This window comes from Mandrillus leucophaeus, unplaced genomic scaffold (genome assembly GCF_000951045.1).
Source record: "Mandrillus leucophaeus isolate KB7577 unplaced genomic scaffold, Mleu.le_1.0 Scaffold69, whole genome shotgun sequence".
Taxonomy (NCBI): domain Eukaryota; kingdom Metazoa; phylum Chordata; class Mammalia; order Primates; family Cercopithecidae; genus Mandrillus; species Mandrillus leucophaeus.
The window spans coordinates 1,292,894-1,315,975 of NW_012107474.1; the positions used below are offsets into that span (position 1 = coordinate 1,292,894).

Consider the following 23,082-nt stretch of genomic DNA (forward strand, 5'->3'; position numbering starts at 1 on the left):
ACTGGTAGTTTCTGCCCCATCTGTGGAATTTTATTACAGCAGCCCAAGCAGCCTAAGATAGAGCATGTGTCTTTTCTAATAAAAATAAAAGCTAATTTTAAAAACAGAGAGCTCTAAGAACATGGCAGTATCCCACGCGGGCAAGGCCAGGTTGGGCCCCGTTACCAGCACGCACGTTGAGCTTGATGTGGGACACGGGCAGCAGGAGCCGAGGCCGGTCGCTGTGCCAGGGCCGGGGGTAGAGCGGCTGTGTGAAGTCCCCCAGCAGCTCCCGCAGCACCTGGGCCACATGGTGCATCTGCAGGCGGGGCGCAGCGGGTGCACAAACCAGGCGCTCGGGTTCCTCCGCCAGCACCTTCTGCAGCTTGCTGTGGAACAGGCAGGAGGGCTCCAGGTTCTCATACAGATAAAGCAAGGTATCCCAGGTGACGAACTCCTTCAGCTGCACCCCGTTCTCCAGGAAGAGCTTCACGAACTCAGGCTTGTTGGAAATGAGGGCAGCCGTCATCATGGGGTGCAGATCTGAAGGCTGAGAGCAAGCATTGTGTGGTGACGGATGCATTTGGTCATCATCCCATGTCAAGACCCTGGAGATGGGGGCTGCTGTTGCTGGGGAGGATGAAAGCTGCCCGGGTCACCCACCCTCAAGGGAAGGGCTGGGATCCAGACGAGGCGATCCTCGCCTGCCCTTGTTTCGGTGGTGCAATGCACGTGGGCCCAGTGGGCCCCTCCACAGGGCACTCAGGAAGACTTACCTTCCACTGCCACTCATCCGTGAAGATTTCACTGCGGGCAATGTCCACGCGATTCCATGCCACTGCCAATTTCAGCTGGTGGTCCCAGTTCTCGTGGCCAAAGTGGTCTTGGCTCCGGGAGGCTGCAGATGAACAGGTGCACACTGGGCCTTGATCTGGGGCTCAAAGCCATTTCCCTCCAGGGCGACTGACTTATGATGTCAGAGGCAGCGATGTATCATGAGCCCTTGCCTCTCAACAATTCAAAGTGACAGGTGCAGCACCCAGTGACCTCCTCCCATACACACAGACTTGCAAAATCATGTTCCATTTCAGAGTCAGAATCAGTGAATCTTGGGGCTTTAGTCATCATGTCCATGCACCCCTATTTCCCCTGCCCTCCTCCTGGCCATGCCCTGGCCCCTGAGCAACAGGTGGGCAGTGAGCAAGAAAAGGGCCTCCCTGTTTTAAGAAGACATAGGTCTCTGGAGGGCAGGCATCCTACACTAACTCATCCAAAACTCAGGACTCAGAAGCCATCGCATTTCCAATCCTGCCTCAATTGCCTGTAAATGTTCAATGGCAACAACCACCTCACTGGTTCTCAGGACAAGTTATTTTGCTCAAGTACTTTCTGTGCTCTCTTTCTGGTTTAACTTTTCAAAACATGGGTTGTTATTTGGGGAAAAAGAAAAAAGAACATTGACCCTTACCTCACACCATACACAAGAATCAACCTGAAGCGGTTCATAGGCCCAAACATAAAGGCTGTGTCTACAAAGCTGCTATCAGAAAACAGAAGAAAATATCTGCAACCTTGGGATGGGCAGAGATCTCTTAGCTATGACACAAAGAACATGAACCATAAAGAAAAACTAATTAAATTGGCTGGGTGCAGTGGCTCATGCCTGTAATCCCAGCATTTTGGGAGGCCAAGGTGGGCGGATCACGAGGTCAGGAGATCGAGACTATCCTGGCTAACATGGCGAAACCCCGTCTTTACTAAAAAAACAAAAAATTAGGTGGGCGTGGTTGTGGGCGCCTGTAGTCCCAGCTACTTGGGAGGCTGAAGCAGAATGGTGTGAACCTGGGAGGTGGAGCTTGCAATGAGCCGAGATTGCACTACTGCACTCTAGCCTGGGTGACAGAGCGAGACTCCGTCTCAAAAAAATAAACAAATAAATAAATAAAAATAACAATAAAAAAATTTAAGGCTCCTGCTCTTCAAAGACATCTTGAAGAAAATATGAAAGCAAACTACACACCATGAGAAAATATCTGACAAAGAATTTGTATCAGAATATAAAAATAACTCTTACAAATCGAAAATTGGAAGACAAATAATCAAATAAAAATGGACAAGAGATCTGAAAGACATTTCAGAAGGAAGACAGGCAAATGGCCAAAAAGTCCTTAAAATGATGCTCCACATCAGTAGTCCTCAGGGAAATGTAAGTTCAAACCACAATGAAATGTCTCTTCACGCCCACTAGGATGGCTGCAGCTTAAAAGACTGACAACACCAAGTGTTGACAAGGATGTAGGGTAACGCTCATCCATTGCCAGCAAACAGGAAAAGGAATGCAATCTTTTCAATCTTTTCAGAAAAGTTTGTCAGTTTTTTACAAAGTGAAACATACACTTACCATAAAGGCCAGTAATTCCACTCCTAGATATTGACCCAGGAGAAATGAAGACAAATAGCAGCTTTATTCATAACAGCCCCAAACTGGAAACAACCTATGCCCACCAACAGATGACTGGAAAAACAACCTGTGGTATATTCACACAATAGGACACTCCTTCACAAACAAAAAAGAACGAAGTTCTGACACATGCAACAACATGGATGAATCTCAAAAACAATGCACTGAGCAAAAGAAGGAAGACACGAAAGAATGTATCATGTATGATTTCATTCATGTGAAGTTCTAAAATGGGCAAAACTATTCTAGAGTGACAGAAAGCAGACAGATGACTTCCAGAGCCAGGCTGGAGGGAGGCTTAACTACAAAGGGCCATGAGGGAACATTCTGGGTAAGGCAGATGTCCTGTATGGAGACTGTGGTGTGTCACGGTGTCTATGCTTGTTATACAATACATTTAGAATTGGAGGAGCTTATTGTCTCTAAGCTGAACCTTCATAAAGTTGATATTTTAAAATTCATTATGTTTTTAAATTGTGGTAAAATACATGTAGCATAAAATTTACCATCTTAACTTCTTGGGGTTGTTTTGTTTTGTTTTGTTTGAGACAGGGTTTTACTCCGTCCCCCAGGCTGGAGCACAGTGCTGTGATCATATTTATAATCATGAGGCTTATTGCAGCCTCAACATCCTGGGCTCAAGCAATCCTCCCACCTCAGCCTCTTGAGTAACTAAGAGTACAGGTGTGCGCCACCGTACCTGGCTAATTTTTAAAACTTTTTGTAGTGACAGGGTTCGCTATGTTGCCTAGGCTGGTCGCAAACTCCTCGGTTCAAGTGATCCTCCCACCTCAGCCTCCCAAAGTGCTGGGATTACAGGCATGAGCCAGCTCACCCAGCCAAATATTTTTAAGTGTACAGTTCACTGGTAGTAAGTACATTAATAATGTTGTGCGGCCATCATCACTGTCCTCCATATATCTTTTTATCTTGGAAACTAAAACTCTATCCCCGTTAAACACTAACTCCCCAAGGTCAACTCCCTTCCCCCAGACCTTGGCACCCACCATTCTACTTTCTGTCTCCATGAATTTGACTACTCCAGGGACCTCATGTAAGTGGAATCATATAGTATCTGTCCTTTTGTGACTGGCTTATTTCACTTAGCATAATGTCTTCAAGGTTCATCCATGTTGTATCATGTGTCAGAATTTCCTTCCTTTTTAAGGCTCGGTAATATTCCACTTAGGTATAGACCATATTTTGCTTATCTATTCTTCTGTCGATGGACACTTGGGCCTCTTCCACTTTTTAACTATTGCGGATAATACAGCTATGAACATGAGTGTACAAATATCTCTTCCAGACCCTACTTTAAATTTGGGGGTGGGGAGTGGCATATATATCTAGAAGTGAAATAGCTGGATCATATAGGAATTGTATTTTTAAATTTTAAGGAACTGTCATCCTGTTTTCCATGACAGCTGCACCATGTTACATATCCACCAGCAGTGCACAAGGGTTCCAGTCTCTCCACACACTGGCCAACATTTGTGATTTTCTGTTCTCTTTTATAGTAGCTATCCTAATGTGTTTGAAATGATATCTCTTAGTTTTGATCTACATTTCTCTAATGATTAGTGATGCTGAGCATCTTTTCATGTGCTTATTGGCCATTTGTACATCTTCTTTAAAGAAATGTCTATTCAAGTCCTTTGCCCATTTTTGAATTGTGTTGGGGTTTTTTTCTTGTTGAGTTATAGGAGTTCTCTATATATTCTGGATACCAATCCCTTACCATATGTATGATTTGCAAATATTTTCTCCCATTCCATGGGTTGCGTTTTTACTCTGTTGATAATATCTTTTGATGAACAAAATTTTTAATTTTCATAAAGCCCAGTTTATCTATATTTTCTTTTGTTTCCTGTGCCTTAGGTGTCATAGCCAAGAAACCACTGCCAAATTCTTTGTCATGAAGTTTTTGTCCTGTGCTTTCTTCTAAGAGTTTAGGTCTCATATTTAGAAGTCCTTGACCTACTTTGACTTAATTTTTGTATATGGTGTTAGGTAAGGGTCTAACTTGATTCTTTGGCATGTGAATATCCAGTTTATCCAGCATCATTTGTTGAAAAGACTATCCCTCTCCTCACTGAATGATTTCTGCATTCGTGTCAAATATCATCTGACCATATATGTGAGGGTTTATTTTTGGGCTAACTATTCTGTTCCACTGTTCTCCACATCTTTTTGGGGTTTTTTTGAGACAGGGTCTCACTCTGTTGCCCAGGCTGGAGTGCAGTGGTGCAATCATAGCTCACTGCAGCCCCAACCTTCTGAACTCAAGTGATCCTCTCCCCTCAACCTCCCACATTGCTGGGATTACAAGCATGAATCGCCATGCCCAGCTTTTATATTTTTTATAGAGACAGGGTTTCACCATGTTGCCCAGGCTGGTCCCAAACTCCTAAGCCCAAGCAATCAGCCCACTTTGGCCTCCCAAAGTACTGGGATTACAGGCATGAGCCACCACACCCAGTCCTCTATGTCTTTCTTTACACCATTGCCGGACAGTTTTGATTACTATAGCTTTGTAGTGAGTTTAGAAATCAGAAAGTGTGAGTCTTCCAGCTTTGTTCTTCCCTTTCAAAATTATTTTGGCTGTTTGGGATCCCTTTAGACTCCACATGAATTCTAGGATGAGCTTTTCTATTTTTGCAAAAAAAAAAAAAAAAAAAATCACTGGGGTTTTGATAGGAATTGCATTGGACCTGTAGATTGCTTTAAGTAGTATTGACATCTTAACAATATTAAAGCTTCCAATTCATGAACATGGGATGTCTTTCCATTTGTTTATGTCTTTCATTTCTTTCAGCAATGTTTTACAGTTTTCATTGTACAAGTCTTTCATCCCCTTGGTTTAATTAATTCCTCAGTATTTTTTTTCTTTTTGTTGCTACTCTAAATAGAATTGTTTTCATAATTTCCTTTTCTGAGTATTCATTTTTAGTGTATAGAAATGCAGCAGATTTTTGTGTGTTGATTTTGTGTCCTGCTACTTTGCTTAATTCATTTATTAGATCAGGGGTTTGTTGTGGAATCTTTACAGTTTTCTGCATAGAACATTGATATGGTTAGGCTCTGTGTCCCCACCCAAATCTCATCTTGAATTATAATCCCTATGACCCCACGTGTCAAGGAAGAGACAAAGTGGAGGTAGCTGGATCACGGGGACATTTTCCCCTATGCGTTCTCATGATACTAAGTTCTCATGAGATCTGATGATTTTAGAAGGGGCTCTTCTTTCTTCATTTGGCACCTCTCTTTCCTGTCACCTTGTGAAGACAGTGCCTTGCATCCCCTTCATCTTCCACCATGATTGTAAGTTTTCTGAGGCCTTCTCAGCCATGCTGAACTGTGAGTCAATTTAACCTCTTTCCTTTATAAATTACACAGTCTTGGGCAGTTCTTTATAGCAGTGTGAAAATGGACAAATACGAAAATCATATCATCTGTGAACATAAATAATTTTACTTTTTCCTTCCCAATGTATAAGTTTTTTGTTTTTTGTTTTTTTTTGTCTAATTGCTCTGGCTTGAACTTCCAATGCAATGTTGAATAGAAGTGGTGAAAGTATGCATCCTTCCCTTATTTCTATCTTGGAGAAAAAGATTTCATTTGTTCTTATTTTTCTAATTACTTAAGTTGTAAAGTTAGGTTGTTGGTTTAAGATCTTATTTTTTTTTTCGTTTTTTTGTTTTTGAGAAGGAATCTTGCTGTGTCGCCCAGGTTAGACTGCAGTGGCGCAATCTTGGCTCACTGCAAGCTCCGCCTCCCAGGTTCACGCCATTCTCCTGCCTTAGCCTCCCGAGTTGCTGGGACTACAGGCGCCCGCCACCACACCCAGCTAATTTTTTGTAATTTTAGTAGAGACGGGGTTTCACCATGTTAACCAGGATGGTCTCGATCTCTTGACCTCGTGATCTGCCCTCCTCGGCCTCCCAAAGTGCTGGGATTACAGGCATGAGCCACCGCGCCTGGCCTAAGATCTTATTTTTTAATGTAAGCATTTATAGCTATAAATTTCTCCATTAGCACTGCTTTTGCTACGTCCCATAAGCTTTGGTATGTTGTGCTTTTGTTTTCATTGGTTTCTTGATTTCCCTTTTGATTTCTTCTTTGATCCATTGGCTGTTTAAGGTAGTGTTTAGTTTCCACAACTTCGTGAATTTTCCACTTTTACATCCATTATTGATTCCTAACTTCATCTTGTTGTCAGAGAAGATACTTTGTATAATATCTACCTTAAATCTATTGAGAGATAAATTAAGACTTAATTTGTGATCTAATACGTAGTCTATCATCTCGCTGTGGGTGTGAGGTTTTATGCACATCAAGTGCTTGATAAGGGGAGTCTCAAATCAACACAGAAACAAGATGAAAGTCTGGCCTTTATCACAAAAGTTCCCTGCTGATCCCAGCCTGGGCCCACTCTGCTGAGCCCTTCAGAATCAGCCTGGGGCCTCTGACCCTGGAGGGTGAGAAGCCCAGCATCGGGCAGGAGGAGCACGTATAAGACCAAGGCTTCCCAGTGTCAGGGATGTCCTGGCCATGTTGAATCCAGCTAGGTAAGACAAGGAGGCATGAGCCTTCTCACCTGTGGCACAAGAAGAGGACAGCGATGTTTGTGGCCTGGAGAATGGGCCAGGCTAAGCAACAGAAGTTACACAGAGAGCCACTGCAGCTCGAGTACATCACACCATTCCTGAGGCCCTGCTCTGCCTCTACACTCTCCTGCATCAGAGGTAGAGGAGCTAAAGTAGCCAGCAAGAAGGAAAGGCAACTTCCGCACTCTTCCTTTCCACCCTGAAGTTTTGTGAGAAATTATGACTATTACAAAGGTATAAATGACAGCGGCTGCACTCAGATTCCAGTTACAAATAAAGGAACTCATACCTCTAACATCAGGTGACAGGCAGGCGCCCACCTGCCCATCGCCAGCTGCCCTCTGGTCAGGGTTTCTGACCAAGGAGGAATATTCTGGTTCCCAGAATCATGGCACTTCGAGACTAGAACTTAGCATCGTCAGAGCCCACGTTCTGGCCTCCACCCCATTCCCCCCATGTTCCCTGACCCTCACCTTTCAGCAAGGCCTGCAGGATGGCCACATCCACATCCTGCTGACCATCCTTGCCTTCCCGGAAGACAGTCAGCAGCTGCCGCCTCCGGACAATATCTTGGATCTGCAACAAGCATTTTCCAAGTGAGACACACAGTGATCCCTGAACCCCTGCCTCCTCCAAGACACACAGAATTGAGGCCCCAGACACAGCCAGAGCCCGGGGTCCTGCCTGCCCTTGTGGTCAGGACACCACCACATTTCCTCTTGCCTTAGACGGTGTGGATGAAGATTCATGGGGACCAAATACAACACGTTTGTGAGAGTCCGTTGGGTGGAAAACACAATCCAAGAGCAACGGATCTTCATCCTGATGCTAGTGCAGCTTCATGCGAGGCTGCTCCTCCCGGCCCTCCTGCTAAGCCCGGGCCACTCCTCACCACCTGCCTACCTGCCTATCTATCTGTCCATTTATCTATCTATCTATCTATCTATCTATCTATCTATCTATCTATCTATCTATCTGTCAATTGATTTATCTGTCAATCGATCAATCTATCTATCCATCTATGCATCTATCCATCTATCTATCTACCTAATCTTATCCATCTATCCATCTATGCATCTATCCATCTATCTATATTATCTATCCATCCATGTATATATCTATCCATCCGTGTGTGTTTCATCTATGTATGTATGTATCTACCTATACACCTATCCATGTATCCATCTATCCATCCACATGTATCTATCTATCGTCTAGCTATCCATTCATCTATATACACACCCACCTACCAACCATTCATCCATCCACTTATCTACCTCCCACTCACTATCTATCTATCATCTATCTATCTATCTACGTATTTATCAATTCATCCTTTTTTTTTTTTTTTTTTTTTTGAGACAGAGTTTTTGCTCTGCCACTCAGGCTGGAGTACAGTGGCACGATCTTGGCTCTCTGCAACCTCCACCTCCTGTCTTTAAGCAATTCTCCCGCCTCAGACTCCCAAGTAGCTGGGATTACAGGCACCCACCACCAGGCCTGGATAATTTTTGTATTTTTAGTACAGACATGGTTTCACCATGTTGGCCAGGCTGGTCTCGAACTCCTGACCTCAAGTGATCCACCCACCTCAGCTTCCAAAAGTGCTGGGATTACAAGTGTCAGCCACTGTGCCCAGCCCATCCATTTTATCATCTGACAACTGTCTACCTATCTATCCATCCATCCATCTACCTATCATCTAGCTACCCATCTATCCATCCATCCATCCACATGCCCACCCACCCACCTACCATCCATCCATCCATCCATCTATCCATCCATCTTTCCATCCATCCATCGACACACCCACCCGTCATCCATCTATCTACCACCCACCCACTATTCATCCATCCATTCATCCATCCATCCATCCATCATGGTGTCCCTAGCAGGTATGTCTGCTACAGTTATTCCTCCTTGAAGCACCTTCCCCCTGTGTCCAGGGCAGGCAACTCCACAAACGCATCTTCCCATGGCTCCCACTGCTCCCAAGGCTGGCCACGCCTGGCCTCTTCTGCTTCTCTCCTCGTCCCCAGCCTGGCCTCATTGCTTCCACACAGACTCTGCCCTCACCTGGAGGGCTCCTCACACTCCACCTCCATGCCTAAGACCCCAACGGTGCCCCATCCCTGGGGGTCCAGCTTTCGTGACAACTCCAAAACACATCCTGGACTCCACCCTCATCCAGCAGCCAAAGGTCTCCTGGCTTTCAGCCCCCGTCCTCACATGGCAAAACAGCTCCCAGCGTCTGAGCCCATAAAAGTCTCCAGCCTTCAGCCCACCCTGTCCTCATACGGTCAAGCAGCTCCCAGTGTCCGAGCCCATACAGACACCAGGGCCTGTTTCCTCGTCTGAGTGGAACACTCAGTACCCCTACTTGATAGATGAGAAAGGCGAGGCTGAGCAAGGGTGGACAACTTCTTCCTGGCCACAGCTGTCAGACCTTGCAGGGAGGCCCCAGGGCCCCTCTGACGGGGCCGCCCACCAGCGGCAGCACTCACTCCAGGATGGGTCTGCAACTCCTCCAGTGTGTAGACGGACACTCCCAGAAGGCGTGTTAAGGGAGCGCGCTGACCCCAGCTGTGTGGCTCAGCCTCTCCCCACTGAGCAGGAGCGTCAGTGAAAAGCCGAGCCCCTGCTGAGGCCTGATGGCTCCGTGTGAAAGCACCACTTTCAGGGCCTTGGCTTGGCTATGGAGAGTGCATTAAAAATAAGCACCTTTCAACAACCGCTGATTAAACTCAGTTCTGAAAATTGCCTGAATAATTTATCAACCGGCAGAGAAAGGGCTCCAGGGCCTGCCTGACAAGTCCCAGTGGCACCGGGAAGGAAGGAAAGTCGCCCTGACGTTGGGAGCTGAGCGGCCGCTCACAGCCGGACCGTGATGCTTTCACAGACTGATCTGATGCTTGCGGCTACATCATGTTATTCTCCTGCCGGGCAAACACGCTCTCAGAAGACATCCGTGCAAAACGAGGTCACTCTGAGACCATCACAAACCACAGAAGAAAACAAGGTCGCTGTGCCACCCACAAATCACCAGTCATGGAAACTGCTTCTAGACGGGCCAATGGGGCCAAGACCTCCACCCAGCCCTTCCGATACCCGTGGTTCCTGAGGGTGCACGTTTTTAATCCATTCTCCACAGGCCCAATCTGGCCAAATACACGTGTCCCTGTGGCCTGCAGCTAGGGGCCACCACTGCCCACAGAGCCCAAATTAAACACAGCGGGAGCCGTGGAAAGTGCATGTCAGCCACTCAGAACCTGGGGATGTCCAGGCTCTGCAGGAAAGACACAGACTGAGGGCTCTGCCGGCCCCGGCTTGCTGGGAAACAGGATGAAAAGGCCCCAGTGCCAGCCCCCACCAAGAATCCTCCAGGGACTGAGTCAGATGACCCTGGAACCAGCAGGTACAGGGAGGGCAGGGACTCTCCACTGGAGCCCGCCCCCCTGGTCAAGGGCTTTGTGAGGTGGTCAGGGCTGACCAACCACGGCCCTTCACAACTAACCCCCTCTGGAGGCTGGGGTCATGGCAGGGGCCACCCAAAATCTACCCCTGGACTGGGGGCAATGGCCCCTCCTGAGGCCACTCTACGTGCCTCCATTAACTCACCCATGAGGCTATGAGCTGGACTGACCCTGCGACCCACAGCCATTACTCAGCAGCTGCCCTGCTGCCCAACTCGGCTGAGGCCTCCCCAGCGCCTGCCTCCCACCCCTCCAATCCAGCAGACTCTTTTCACAGCACCATGAGCCCGGCAGTGTTCCCAGCCCGCCCTGCTGTGCTGCCGGTGAGGTTCGCACCCTCCTTTCACGTGCTGTTACGGGATCTGACCTCCGGAACCCAGGAGGCTTGCCAGCCAGGAGGCTTGCCACCTGCGCCCTGCCCTCTGCAAATCGCCGTGGCACCCGCTCAGACCCGGTGGGTCCTCCGCATCGATCCGTGAGTCCTGGTGCTGCCCACCAGGCTGACGGTGTCTCCGTGAAGCAGCCACATGCCGGTGACCATCGTGCCCGTCAGCCTCACCTTTTTGGTCCACTCGACAATCCTGCTTTCCGTGAAGGTCTCAAACATCTCCTGGAAGAACACGCTCAGTTTCTGCTGGATCAGGGAGACAGTGATGTCCGAGACAGGCAGGTTGGCCACCTGGGCAATGACGTCGGCCACGCGGCCCGAGCCCTCCACAACTACGCAAGGGGTGCCGTTGGTGGTGGCGTTGTAGATGGTCTGCAAGGCAGGCGGGGGCGTGAGCCCAGGACTGGGTCCTCACCTCGCTCCAACGCTTTCTGAACGGAGAATTCTCCAAGGCCAGCTAAGGGAAGGGCTGGGCTAACACTACTCCAAGATCCACTGAAAGCACTTATCAGTTTGGTGGCATCCCCTGCTCTGGGGGAAGAGGGAGCTGCCCCGACACACTGGGGGCTGCACACCTGGCACCTCTCAGGCCTCAGCACCAGCAGAATCAAAGGCTCTCAGCATTTTTGCCTATGGACCTGCAGACCTGAGGGCCTCGCAGCAAAGGGGACGCTGCATAGACCTGGAGTTACCAACCTCATAAAAGCCCACAGTAAGAGCAGGGCAATGAGGAGGGCCCCCGGGCTCCAGGGGGTGCTGGACTTCGGGAAGGGACTGGTCACAAGGCCGTCTGGCAGGAAGGACCCTGCCATGTGTATGAGCATCCGCCTGGGGTAAGGAGGCGGGTGTAGCCGCCCCAGCAGGAGAGCGTGAAGGGTACTTGGCATGCGTAGGGAGTGAGGACCCAGTGCTCTATGGATTCCTGTCCAGCCTTAAGCCCCCAAGGCTCTGTTTTGACCTCCTGCAATCATGAAACATAAATGGGACACTGCCTATGATTCCATCCTTCACAAAAGCCCACACTCTTGGTCCAGATCCGCAGGCTATATGTCCTCATACGTTCCTACAGCAGGTGAGGTCGCCTCGCACCCTGCACGTCACAAAGCGATTAGGATTCGGGTCTGGAAGGAAGGCCAGCAGAGCAGCGCATTCAGGCCGCATGCCAAATCCACAGTCACACAGCTGCTGGCACCACAGATCTGGGATGGGGGCCGTGGCCCTGTACTTTGAAAAATGCTTCCTTTGCCGGGCGCGGTGGCTCACGCCTGTAATCCCAGCACTTTGGGAGGCCGAGGCGGGTGGATCACGAGGTCAGGAGATCGAGACCATCCTGGCTAACACAGTGAAACCCCGTCTCTACTAAAAATACAAAAAATTAGCCGGGCGTGGTGGCGGCACCTGTAGTCCCAGCTACTCGGAGGCTGAGGCAGGAGAATGGCGTAAACCCGGGAGGCGGAGCTTGCAGCGAGCCGAGATCGTGCCACTGCACTCCAGCCTGGGTGACAAAGCAAGACTCCGTCTCAGAAAAAACAAAAAAAAGACAAAAATGCTTCCTGGAGGAATCTTGGGGGCAGAGCTGCAGAAACTCCCCAGCCTCCCCGGCAGGTCCCGGGAGCAGAGGCTCCCCACTCGCTCCAGGCCCTGGGACCCCATCCTTTCCTTCCATGCCGGTCAATGGCCTGGTCACAGCCAAGCCCAGCTTCCTCCCCCAGGCACCCTCCTCTGACCCGTCCTCCGCCCACCCGGAAGCAGCCCTGTCACAGGACAGACGCTCTTTCTCGTCTCCTGGTGGGCAAGCTCATCGCTCTCTCTTGCCAACAGTCCTGAGTGCTGAGACAAGCACCTCTGGACAGTCATCTGCCTGCAGTGGGACGGGCCCACAGCTACCCCCTCCCACCCAGCCATGCTCACCTGCAACGTGCCCGGGCCGCCCTCCAGCACCACACACACGATGGGGATCTTGATGGCCACACCTAGAAAAAGCACAGAGCCGAGTAAGGGCCACACCTAAACAAAGCACAGAACCGAGTGAGGGGACAGAGGTGGGTGGGGGGCAAGACCCTGCACTGGGGCACTCTTCCCTGCCCCCTGCCGGCTCCAGCCTAACCACACACTGAAGCACCTGCTGGGAGACCTCTAGCCAGTGCTGAGTTGCTGTTGAAGGTCAAAGCTCCACATTACCAGGGGACCCACCTGTTCCACATCGATGAGCAGACTCGAGAGCCCCCTGCTGCCCACACCTCCCCCGCTCGCTTGCATCCCATCCACCGCCTCTTGCTTTCTTGGGAGGGAGGGAAGGAGGGAGGGAGGGACAATGAGAGCTGACGCCCCAAGCAGGTGGGCATAACCTGTCACGTGTAGGTGGGAGCAGAACACGACATGTCCATCCTTTGTCCCTCTGCCCGGCCCCACCCTGAACTTCATCCAGCCCAACAGCAGGAGAGCCTGAGAAGGACTTAGCAACCCTTTTCCCCAGGCAGCAAACTCTGTCTATGAGACCCCATGGGCCCATCGCCTTCACACACTCACCCACACATCCCACCCTGGGTGTCCTAGTCAAGCAGGGTTCTCAAAGCGGGGTCCCTGAACCTCAACATCACCCCCACCAGGGAACGTGCTCCTAATGCAAGTTCTCAGCCCACCTGGAGCTGCTGAGTTGGACCCTGGGGCCGGGGCCCACGCACTGGTGAGGAGCCCTCCAGGGGAGTCTGCTGCACAAGGAAGCTTGCAGGGGACCCCAGCCCACCGGGGCACAGGCCAGACACCTCCCATTCACCATCTCCTCTTTGAGCCCTCCTCGAGTGACGGGCAAAACCCCACACTTGACCTCCCGACGTCCTCAAACCCATCCCATCCCACCTATGAGGCAAAAGGTGTCAAATCCTAAGTTTTGACTATCGTACATTCTGATTTCTGAACCTGAGACCAGACCATGCTCACGGTTTAAAATAATTGTAGGGCCAGGCACAGTGGTTCAAGCTTTGTAATCCCAGCACTTTGGGAAGGTGGTGGGAGGATCCCTTGAGCCCAGAAGTTCGAGGCTACAGTGAGCTGAGATCACACCACTGCACTCCAGACACTGTCTCAAAAAAAAAAAAAAAAAAGTAGGCTGGCCTATTACCTGTGAGCACACAGGTGAGCTGCCAGCCCCCCCGACCACCCTCCCACTGGCTGAAACGGGCAAGAGAAGATGACCCTCCTGGGACAAAGTATACAGAGACATGGGATAGAAACCCAGGTGTGTTCTGAGGACGCTCCAAGCGCCACCAACATCCTGGTTGTGACCAGCTGTACCTGACACTCTGACCGGCCCACTGTGCTGTCTGCCCAAGCACTCTTGAAAGCAAGCTCCCCTACCTCCTCTTTCCTTGGTCTGCTCCGATATGAACTTCTCCAGCCTGGTCCTCAGAGGAATCTCCACCCCATACTGGCCGTGGGTCCCGTCGTCCACGAGGATGAAGTGAGAGTGGTTGCTGTCTAGGCAGGTCAGGTTCCCTTGGCCGTCCTCATCCAGCATGTACTCAGCAGGGAAGCTGCCCTGGAATGGCCAGGAAGCGTCAGACACAGCTTCTGGAAAGCTCTGCCTCTCTAACGTGAGCAGGCTGAACACCGGCCCCCAGAGACACCAGGTCCCAGTCCCTGGAATCTGTGGATGTGGCCTTATTGGAGCAAGTGACTTTGCAGATGTGATCGAAACATGAGAAGATTAACCAGGATGATCTGAGTGGGCCCAAAATATCATCACAGGTATCCTTACAGGAGAGAGGTGGTGGGAGACACACACAGGAGAGGAGGACACGGGACCACAGAGGCAGGGACGAGCGACACAGCCACAAGTGGAGAAAGCCGGAGCCCCCAGGAGTGGAGAAGGCAGGGAAACAGACCCTCCTCCCAGGCCTCAGGAGGGGTGTGACCCTCACTTCAGAGTTCTGTCCTCCAGACATGTGAGAGACCACAATGCTGCCATTTCAGGCTTGTGGCCATTTGTTACAGCAGCCACAGGAAACAGATACAGGTCTGGGGTGAGGAAGTGGGGTGCTGCTGTAACAAGCACCTAAAAATGTGGAAGTGGCATTGAAACTGGCAATGGGGAGAAGATGGCAGGATTTTGAAGCACCATGAATAGAAAACGTCTCAATGTCCTTGAAGAGAATATTGGTGGGAATGCGGTGTTAAAAGCCTTGCAGAGATGGGCACAGTGGCTCACGCCTCTAATCCCAGCACTTTGGGAGGCCGAGGTGGGAGGATCACCTGAGCCCCAGTTCGAGACCAGCCTGGACAACATGGCAGATCTCATGTCTACAAAAATAAAAAAAATTAGCCGGGCATGGTGGCGCACACCTGTAGTCCCAGCTAGTTGGGAGGCTGAGGTGGGAAGATCACTTGAGCCCAGGGGCTCGAGGCTGAGGATCGCACCAACGCACCCCAGCCTGGGCAACAGTGAGACCCCGTCTCAGAAAAAAAACAACTTGCAGTAAGGGCTCCGAAGGAAGCAAGGAGCAGGGCAGGAAGGGTTTTGTTACCTTAGAGCAGGGGTCCCCACCCCCTGGGCCATGGACTGGTAACGGTCGGTGGCCTGTGAGGAGCTGGGCTGCGCACAGGAGGTGGGTGGCGAGTGAATGAGCGAAGCTTCATCCCTATTTACAGCCGCTCCCTATCGTGTGTGTGACTGCCCGAGCTCCACCTCCTGTCAGATCCGCGGCACTAGATTCTCATGGGAATACTAACCTTGCTGTGAACTGTGCGTGCGAGGGACCTAGGCTGTGTGTCCCTAAGAAAATCTAATGCCTGATGATCTGTCACTGTCCCCCATCACCCCCAGATGATGGGACCATCTAGCTGCAGGAAAACAAGCTCAGGACTCCCACTGATCCTACATGATGGTGAGCAGTATGATTACTTCATTATATATTACAATGTAATAATAGAAATAAAGTGTACAATAAATGTAACGTGCTTGAATCATCCCCAAACCAACCACTCACCACCCCGCCCCCATCTGTGCAAAAATTGTCTTCCATGAAACCAGTCCCTGGTGTCAAAAAGGTTGGGGACTGCTGCCTTAGAAAATACATACATGGGCCAGGCACAGTGGCTCACACCTGGAATCCCAGCACTTTGGAGGCTGAGGCAGGCAGATCACAAGGTCAGGAGTTCAAGATCAGCCTGGCCAACATGGTGAAATCCTGTCTCTAGTAAAAAAACAAAAATTAGCTTGGCGTGGTGGTGGGTGCCTGTAGTCCCAGCTACTCGGGAGGCTGAGGCAGGAGAATCGCTTGAACCCGGGAGGCAGAGGTTGCAGTGGGCTGGGATTGCACCACTGCACTCCAGCCTGGGCGACAGAGTAAGACTCTGTCTCAAAAAAAAAAAAAAAAAAAAAGAGAGAGGGCCAAGGGTGTGCCTGCACAACCCCTGCTAGTGACGAAGAGACTAGGCAAGGAGACTGCGATTCACTCAACCATCTCAGAAGACAGGAGTGCAGACGGCATCACAGGAAAGGTCAGCAGAGCCCTTTTTGTCTACTGGCAGAAATTCCTATGGCATTCAAAGGAGGCACACAAAGTTTTCACAAATGTTACATCAACGACAACACTGCAAATTTGGACTGAAAGGGACAGAGGTGGGATAAAATGAAAGGTTGTCAGACTCCTTAAAATCTTCAAGCAGGAAATAACCTATAACCTTCAGGGAAAAGGATCGTGCTGAAGGCAGAGCTGTGGACACAGAGCAGGGTGGGGGGTGCCCAAGCCACAGAGGGGTCTCCCCAGTCTCACCACCTAGTGCGTTCCCCCTGCTGGGTTTTGGAATTGCCTGGGGCTGGTGATGCCTTCGTTCCTCCCGTGTTCCCCCTTTGGGAATGAGTGTCTACAGCTGTGATGCTATACCTGCCCTTCCCTGCTCTTCCCTTGTATTTTGGAGACAGGTGACTTGTTGTCTCCTCTCACAGGTGCACACGTGAAGAGAAAATCTGCTCCAGGATGGATCAGACCCAGAGTCTTCAGCATCCCTGACTTAAATGATGACATTTGGGACTTTTGAGCTGATATTTTTGTTTGTTTTGTTTTGTTTTGCTTGAGATGGAGTCTCGCTCTGTCATCCAGGCTGGAGTGCAGTGGCACAATCTTGGCTCACTGCAACCTCCGCCTCCCGGGTTCAAGCGATCCTCCTGCCTCGGCCTCCCAGTAGCTGGGATTACAGGCGCCCACCACCATGCCTGGCTAATTTTTTGTTGAGACGGGGTTTCTCCATGTTGGCCAGGCTGGTCTCGAGCTCCTGTCCTCAGGTGATCTGCCCGCCTTGGTTTCCCAAAGTGCTGGGATGACAGGTGTGAGCCACCGTGCCTGGCCGAGCTCATGATATTTACATGAGATTTTGATCTTGGAGTTTCTGCTGTAACGGGTTGGTAGTTGGAGGGGATCGTTTGGTTTGGTTTGGTTTGGACAGAGTCTTGCTCTGTCAGCCCGGCTGGAGTGCAGTGGCCTGATCTTGGCTCACTGCAACCTCCGGCTCCTGGGTTCAAGCAATTCTCCTGCCTCAGCTGGGATTACAGGTGCCTGCCACTATGCCCAGCTAATTTTTGTATTTTTAGTAAAGACAGCGTTTCACCATGTTGGCCAAGTTGGTCTTGAAGTCTCGTCCTCAAGTGATCTGCCCACCTTAGCCTCCCAAAGTGCTGGGATGACAGGCGTGAGCCCCCACGCCCGGCCAGGATCTGACAATGGGGTGAATGTATTTTGCATGTGGAGTGGACAGGAGTCTGAGGCCAGAGGGAGGACCACAGTTAGCTGAATCATGGCCACCCAAAGACATCAAGGCCTGCTCATGGACCCGGTAAGTGCTGCTCCTCATTTCCCTGTTTGGAAAAGCATCTTTGCAGATGTCAGTTAAAGATCTTGATATGAAGGCATCACCCTAGATGACCCCAGTGGGACCTCAACACCATCACAAGTGTTCTTATGGGAGACATGGGGAGATTTCACATAGGCACACAGAGAAGGCCACGGGATGCGGAGGCAGAGACTGGAGGGAGGCGGCCACCAGCCAGAGGATGCCCATCAGCACCCAGACGCTGAAGGCAGCGGGAACTCTTCCCCAGGCCCTGGAGGGAGGTGGCCCCGCCGACATCCATGGCTGGATGATGGCCAAGCGACGCAGATTCCAGATCTGATAGACTAAGTTTCTGCTGCTTTAAGCCGCCAGGTTTGTGAGCCTGGGTTACAGCAGCCCCGGGAGACAGATCCAAGGCAGGGTGGCAGCGGGGCTGGGACACCCACCCTCCGCCGTCCACAGAGAGGGAGCACGGCTAAGCGGAAGCAGCCACAGTCCCATTCCTCCAACAACACCAGCAACGGTGGTGTCACGGGAAGTCGTCTGAACTCAGCGTGGGGAGGAAAGTAAGGAGTGACCTGCGACATCACCAAGCCGCTCCTGGCTTCAGTTTTTCAATTCATAAAAAGAGCAAGCAAAGCCAAACAGCCAGTCCAGTCAGACCCCACCAGACACATTCATGATTCTGACGCAAAAGGAAGGTGAAGGCCGGGCTGCGGCTGGCCAGTGCTTGCTGGGAGGTGAAGGCCAGGCTGTGGCTGGCCAGGGCTTGCTGGGCCCTTGTGGGCATCTGGGAGTGTCCCCCGCCTCCGGGAATGGACACACAGTGTCTGTGATGTTGCCAGAGGAGTAAATCACCCCTTGGGGTGATGAGGGAACCTGCTCAGTGAGTCACAGGCCAGTGTTTGTGGGCTTTCCTGACCACGCGGATTCAGGGGCACACACGCATTATGCCAAAGTTAGTGTGTCCTTGGAAAATCTGGTTGAATGACTCATTATCTGTCCCAACTCAAGGCTCTGGATTAAGGCAACTGCTTCTCCTGCGGCCAGTTAACCAGAGGCAGGAGTGCTCCATCCTCAACTTTGACAGAGAAGCTGAGGGTGGGTCCTGGCTGCCGGGGACCGCAGCACGGTGGGATTCCTGGATGCAGGAGACCTCTGAGTGCAGGGACTCAAAGCGCTAAAAGCTCCAGTTCGGGGTCAGATCGCCCTGGCTCAGCCCTGCCCAGCTGCCCACTGGCCATGCTTCCTCCCTCTGCTGTTAGCGGAGCCCTCATAGCCAGTGACTCTCATGTGGACCCCCCTCTTACAACCTTGAGGGAGATACCAGAGTCCAGCCAAGTTAGCCATTCATCCAGGTCACCTGGGTCAGGGACTGGGCCAGGAGTTGCGCCCAATCTCCTGAGTGCGCCTGCCGTCCCTGCACACCCCACCTGCTCCCTACAGCGCCCCATCAGACGTCACCCACACCCCGGCCCCTGCACACTCCACCTGCCCCCTACAGCACCCGGTCACACGTCACCCACACCCCTGGTCCTAGGCTCCCCTTCCTAGGGGGCCGCGCTCACCGTGGGATGGATCAGGCCCTCGCGGCGGTGGACGGTGCCCCAGGTGGCGACTCCAATGGTGATGACCTCACCTTCCTTGTAGCTGCTGCTCAGGCTGAAGTCCCGCACCGCCTCACCCACCTGCTTCATGACGCCGGCGTGGGAGCCCCCCGTGATGATCCAGGCCCCTGGGGAAGCAGCACGGGTGGGCAGGCCCCGCAGTACTGAGGGGCACCCTGATACCCAGGAGCCTGATGCCTGAGCCCCTCTAGGCTCAGCGATGCCTGGCCCCCATCAACACAGAGCCCCTCACTCAGGGGCTTTTAAACCAGCATCAGGTGTAAGGAACTGGGGTTCCCACGGCCCTCAGGCAGGGTGGGAACAGGAGCAGGCCCCACCCCTCTCCCTGGTCCCTGCCACCTCCTCTGGCCCCAGACTCAGGATCCCGGTTCTCAGCACGCTCTCTGCATTCTTCTATTTTGCTTTCCTTCTTCCTCCCAGCTTTCAGGACCCAGGTGCAGCAGAGTGCGTCCTTGCTCGCACCACTTAGCCTGGCCCCTAGGAAGGACTCCCTCCACTTTCCACCCACTACTTGCTGCCAGAGGTTTGCAGCCAACCCTGTAAGAAACACACCTCCGGCCGGGCATGGTGGCTCACGCCTGTAATCCCAACACTTTGGGAGGCCGAGGCAGTCGGATCATCTCCCAGGTTGGGAGTTCAAGACCAGCCTGACCAACATGGAGAAACCCCATCTCTACTAAAAATACAAAATTAGCCCAGTGTGGTGGCGCATGCCTGTAATCCCAGCTACTCAGGAGGCTGAGGCAGGAGAATCACTTGAACCCGGGAGACAGAGGTTGCAGTGAACCAAGATTGCGCCACTGCACTCCAGCCTGGGCAATAAGAGTGAAACTCCATCTCAAAAAAAAAAAAAAAAGAAAGAAACACACCTTCCACCCCACATCTGGTCTGACCCAATGTCATGAGCTGGCGGCAGCTTTGCCTGAGAGCAGGAGGTCCCCAGGTGTTTGCTCGCCTGGCCTGCCCCAGGGTGAGAGGCACAGGTGAAGCCACAGCTGCTGCCCCACAGCCTCCCCTTGAGGCACCAGCGAAAGTCACATTTGTTCGTTTTTGGGATTTGTCCCTGGTATAATGCTGCCATACCAAAGGCTGGGTCACAGTGTCACCATAAAAACAGCAATTGGGCCAGGCGTGGTGGCTCATGCCTGTAATCCCAGCACTTTGGAAGGCCAAGGTGGGCAGATCACCTGAGGTCAGGAGTCTGAGACCAGCCTGACCAACATGGTGAAACCCCGTCTCTACTAAAAATGCAAAAATTAGCTGGGCGTGGTAGCACGCGCCTGTAGTCCCAGCTCCTCGGGAGGCTGAGGCAGGAGAATTGCTTGAGCTCAGGAGGCAGAGATTGCAGTGAGCTGAGATTGCGCCACCATCACTGCAATCCAGCCTGGGCGACAGAGCAAGACGCAAGACTCCGTCTCCAAAAAAAAAAAAAACAGCCAATCGGCCAGGCACGGTGGCTCATGCCTGTTATCCCAGCACTTTGAGAGGTCAAGGCAGGAAGATTGCTTGAGCCCAGGAGTTCAAGATCAGCCTGGACAACATAGACCTTGTCTCTACAAAAATTAGCCTGGCATGGTGGCATATGCCTCTAGTCCCAGCAACTCGGGAGGCAGGGGCAGGAGGATCACCTGAGCCCAAGAGGTCTAGGCTACAGTAAGCTAAAATCGTGCCGCTGCACTCGAGCCTGGGGCACAGAGCGATACCCTGTCTCAAAAATAAACAGATGGAGATGGAGATGGAGATAGATGAGATGGAGATGGAGATGATGGAGATGGAGATGATGGAGATGGAGATGGAGATGGAGATAACAGTTGAAAAGCTGGTACTAGCTTTGGGCCAGGAAGCAGACGGCAAGGTCACTGATATTGAAAGCTAAAAAAATGCAACATGAAGACCTGGAGCGGGTGAGACCCGAAGAAATCCATGGCGTTATTTAAGAGGGTGAAGCATCAGACAGTGCTTGTGGAACGGTGACCTGCGTTAAACCTAGTCCCACGTGACCAGACTGAGAAAAGGTCTGGTCATTTTACAAGCAGGGCTGTGGGGCTCACAGGTCAAAAGATGCAGCCATGCCCCACGGTCACCAGGCAGACAAACCGAGGACTCTGAGCCACGCAGGCCAAGTCAGGCTCAGTTATGACTCCACTTGGAGGCAAAGACCACAGCCCAGGAAAAGCGAGGTGACCCCAGGCCCATCTGGACCCAACATTGCCAAGTAATCACCTCAGGGCCTCACTATTCACCCAGTCCCCTCCAGAGAGGCCCGGGGAGCCTCGAGGACTTGGGGTCCCCTCCACAATGGAATCAGGGTAGGGCAGGGCACCAGGTCAGGGCCCCTGGGATCTCACACCATCCACCAGGACTGGGTCCCTGCCTGGCTCTCACTGGTGGTGCAAACTTGGGAGGTGATTTGACTCCAACCAGGCAGTTGCCTCAAGTGAAAAGATGGAAATAATAATGCTCCTTGCCTGATGCTGATGGAAAAAAGTGATCATGGAAAATGTGATGACCAGGAACTCTCGCTGGCCCCCTACAACTGTCCCGCAACACTGGCCCCAGCCGTGCACCCAGGCCACCGAGGTTCCCAGGCCACTGAGGTTTTCATCTCTGCTTGGCCCTGGGCACCAGCGGGGCCACGCACTGAGCCATCTCCAGCCCATGGGCAAGCCAGGGGCAGCGCCAGGTGTCAGGGAGCAGCTGTGCCTAGGTGAGGGGTGTACAGGTCCAACTCAGGCTGGGGCATGGCCTCGGCGGCTCCTAGGGACTTTTTGGATCCTGATGGCCCTGACTGCCCCGGCACAGCCTCCACAGCCCACCCTGCCCACCCGCCGGGGCCTCGTGTCCCTCCAGCCTCCGAATTACCTGTGGTCTGAGCCACCTTGACCAGGCCTCTGCGGAAAATGCTCTTCAGCCGCGGCTTCATGTTGAAGTTCTTGGCCCCCCCAGTCACTGAGATCAGGAGGTTGGGGACGTCCAGCCCCCAGTGCTGGGTCATGAGGTGGTAGATCGTGCTGGAGGGCGTGTCCTGGGAGACTCTAACATACTGCGGGACAGGGAAGATGGCGGAGGGAACCCGTGTATCAGTGGGCAGGGACAGCACCGACCCACAAAGGCCACACGGAGAGGCCCCAGTGGGCGGCAGACACCGCACACCTTTCCGGCTCAGACCCAGTAAAGGGGTCCCCGTGTGGGCAAGGCACGGATCATGAGAGAAGAGGGAGGCAGAGAGGCCCAAGCCGGGAGCAACAGGCCGTCCCTTGGGGACCAGAAACGCCCTCAGCAAACCTCCCCCGGCCCTCATGCCCCTACGGCACCCACTTTTTCCTCTTCCTCTCGATTTTGGGAGCGCCTCTCAGACACGCACCAGCAGACTCTAATTCCCACCCTAGCGCCTGGGCCCTGCCTTCCCAGGGCCTAACCATCTCCTGCACTGGGGTCTCTGCCCTCCTGTCCTTGTGCGCCCAGCACTGCCCCTCTCCTGTCCCCTTTCCTGTCCCCTCTGCTCTGTGGCCCCTATGCCCTGGCCCATCCTGGGGATTCAAGGGGCCCAGCTTCCTGTGCCTCCCGTCTGAACATGGCTCTCCCAGGCTCTGTCGTCACTCTGGCCCCTCGTGCTCCAGGAGACCCTCACGAGTACACAGTGGACTTCCCCTGTTCCGCTAGGTGGGCCGTGTCTGAAGAGACCCAGATGGGCCAGCAACCCCCGCCGGGATTGGCC

At 52.2% G+C, this 23,082-nt stretch overlaps 1 protein-coding gene across 2 annotated transcripts in view; it reads right to left on the bottom strand.

Moving 5' to 3' along the window:
• TRPM2 (transient receptor potential cation channel, subfamily M, member 2) overlaps positions 1–23,082 on the bottom strand; it is a 98,285-nt gene that overhangs the window by 62,434 nt on the left and 12,769 nt on the right. For both annotated transcript variants that reach the window (XM_012002514.1, XM_012002513.1), the window contains exons 4-11: positions 22,227–22,407; positions 19,305–19,471; positions 14,266–14,446; positions 12,820–12,881; positions 11,080–11,280; positions 7,521–7,623; positions 756–877; positions 176–529 (exon numbers count right to left, since the gene is read on the bottom strand). In XM_012002514.1, the coding sequence (XP_011857904.1) occupies positions 176–529; positions 756–877; positions 7,521–7,623; positions 11,080–11,280; positions 12,820–12,881; positions 14,266–14,446; positions 19,305–19,471; positions 22,227–22,407 (1,371 nt within the window). The remainder of the gene's footprint in view (positions 1–175; positions 530–755; positions 878–7,520; positions 7,624–11,079; positions 11,281–12,819; positions 12,882–14,265; positions 14,447–19,304; positions 19,472–22,226; positions 22,408–23,082) is intronic.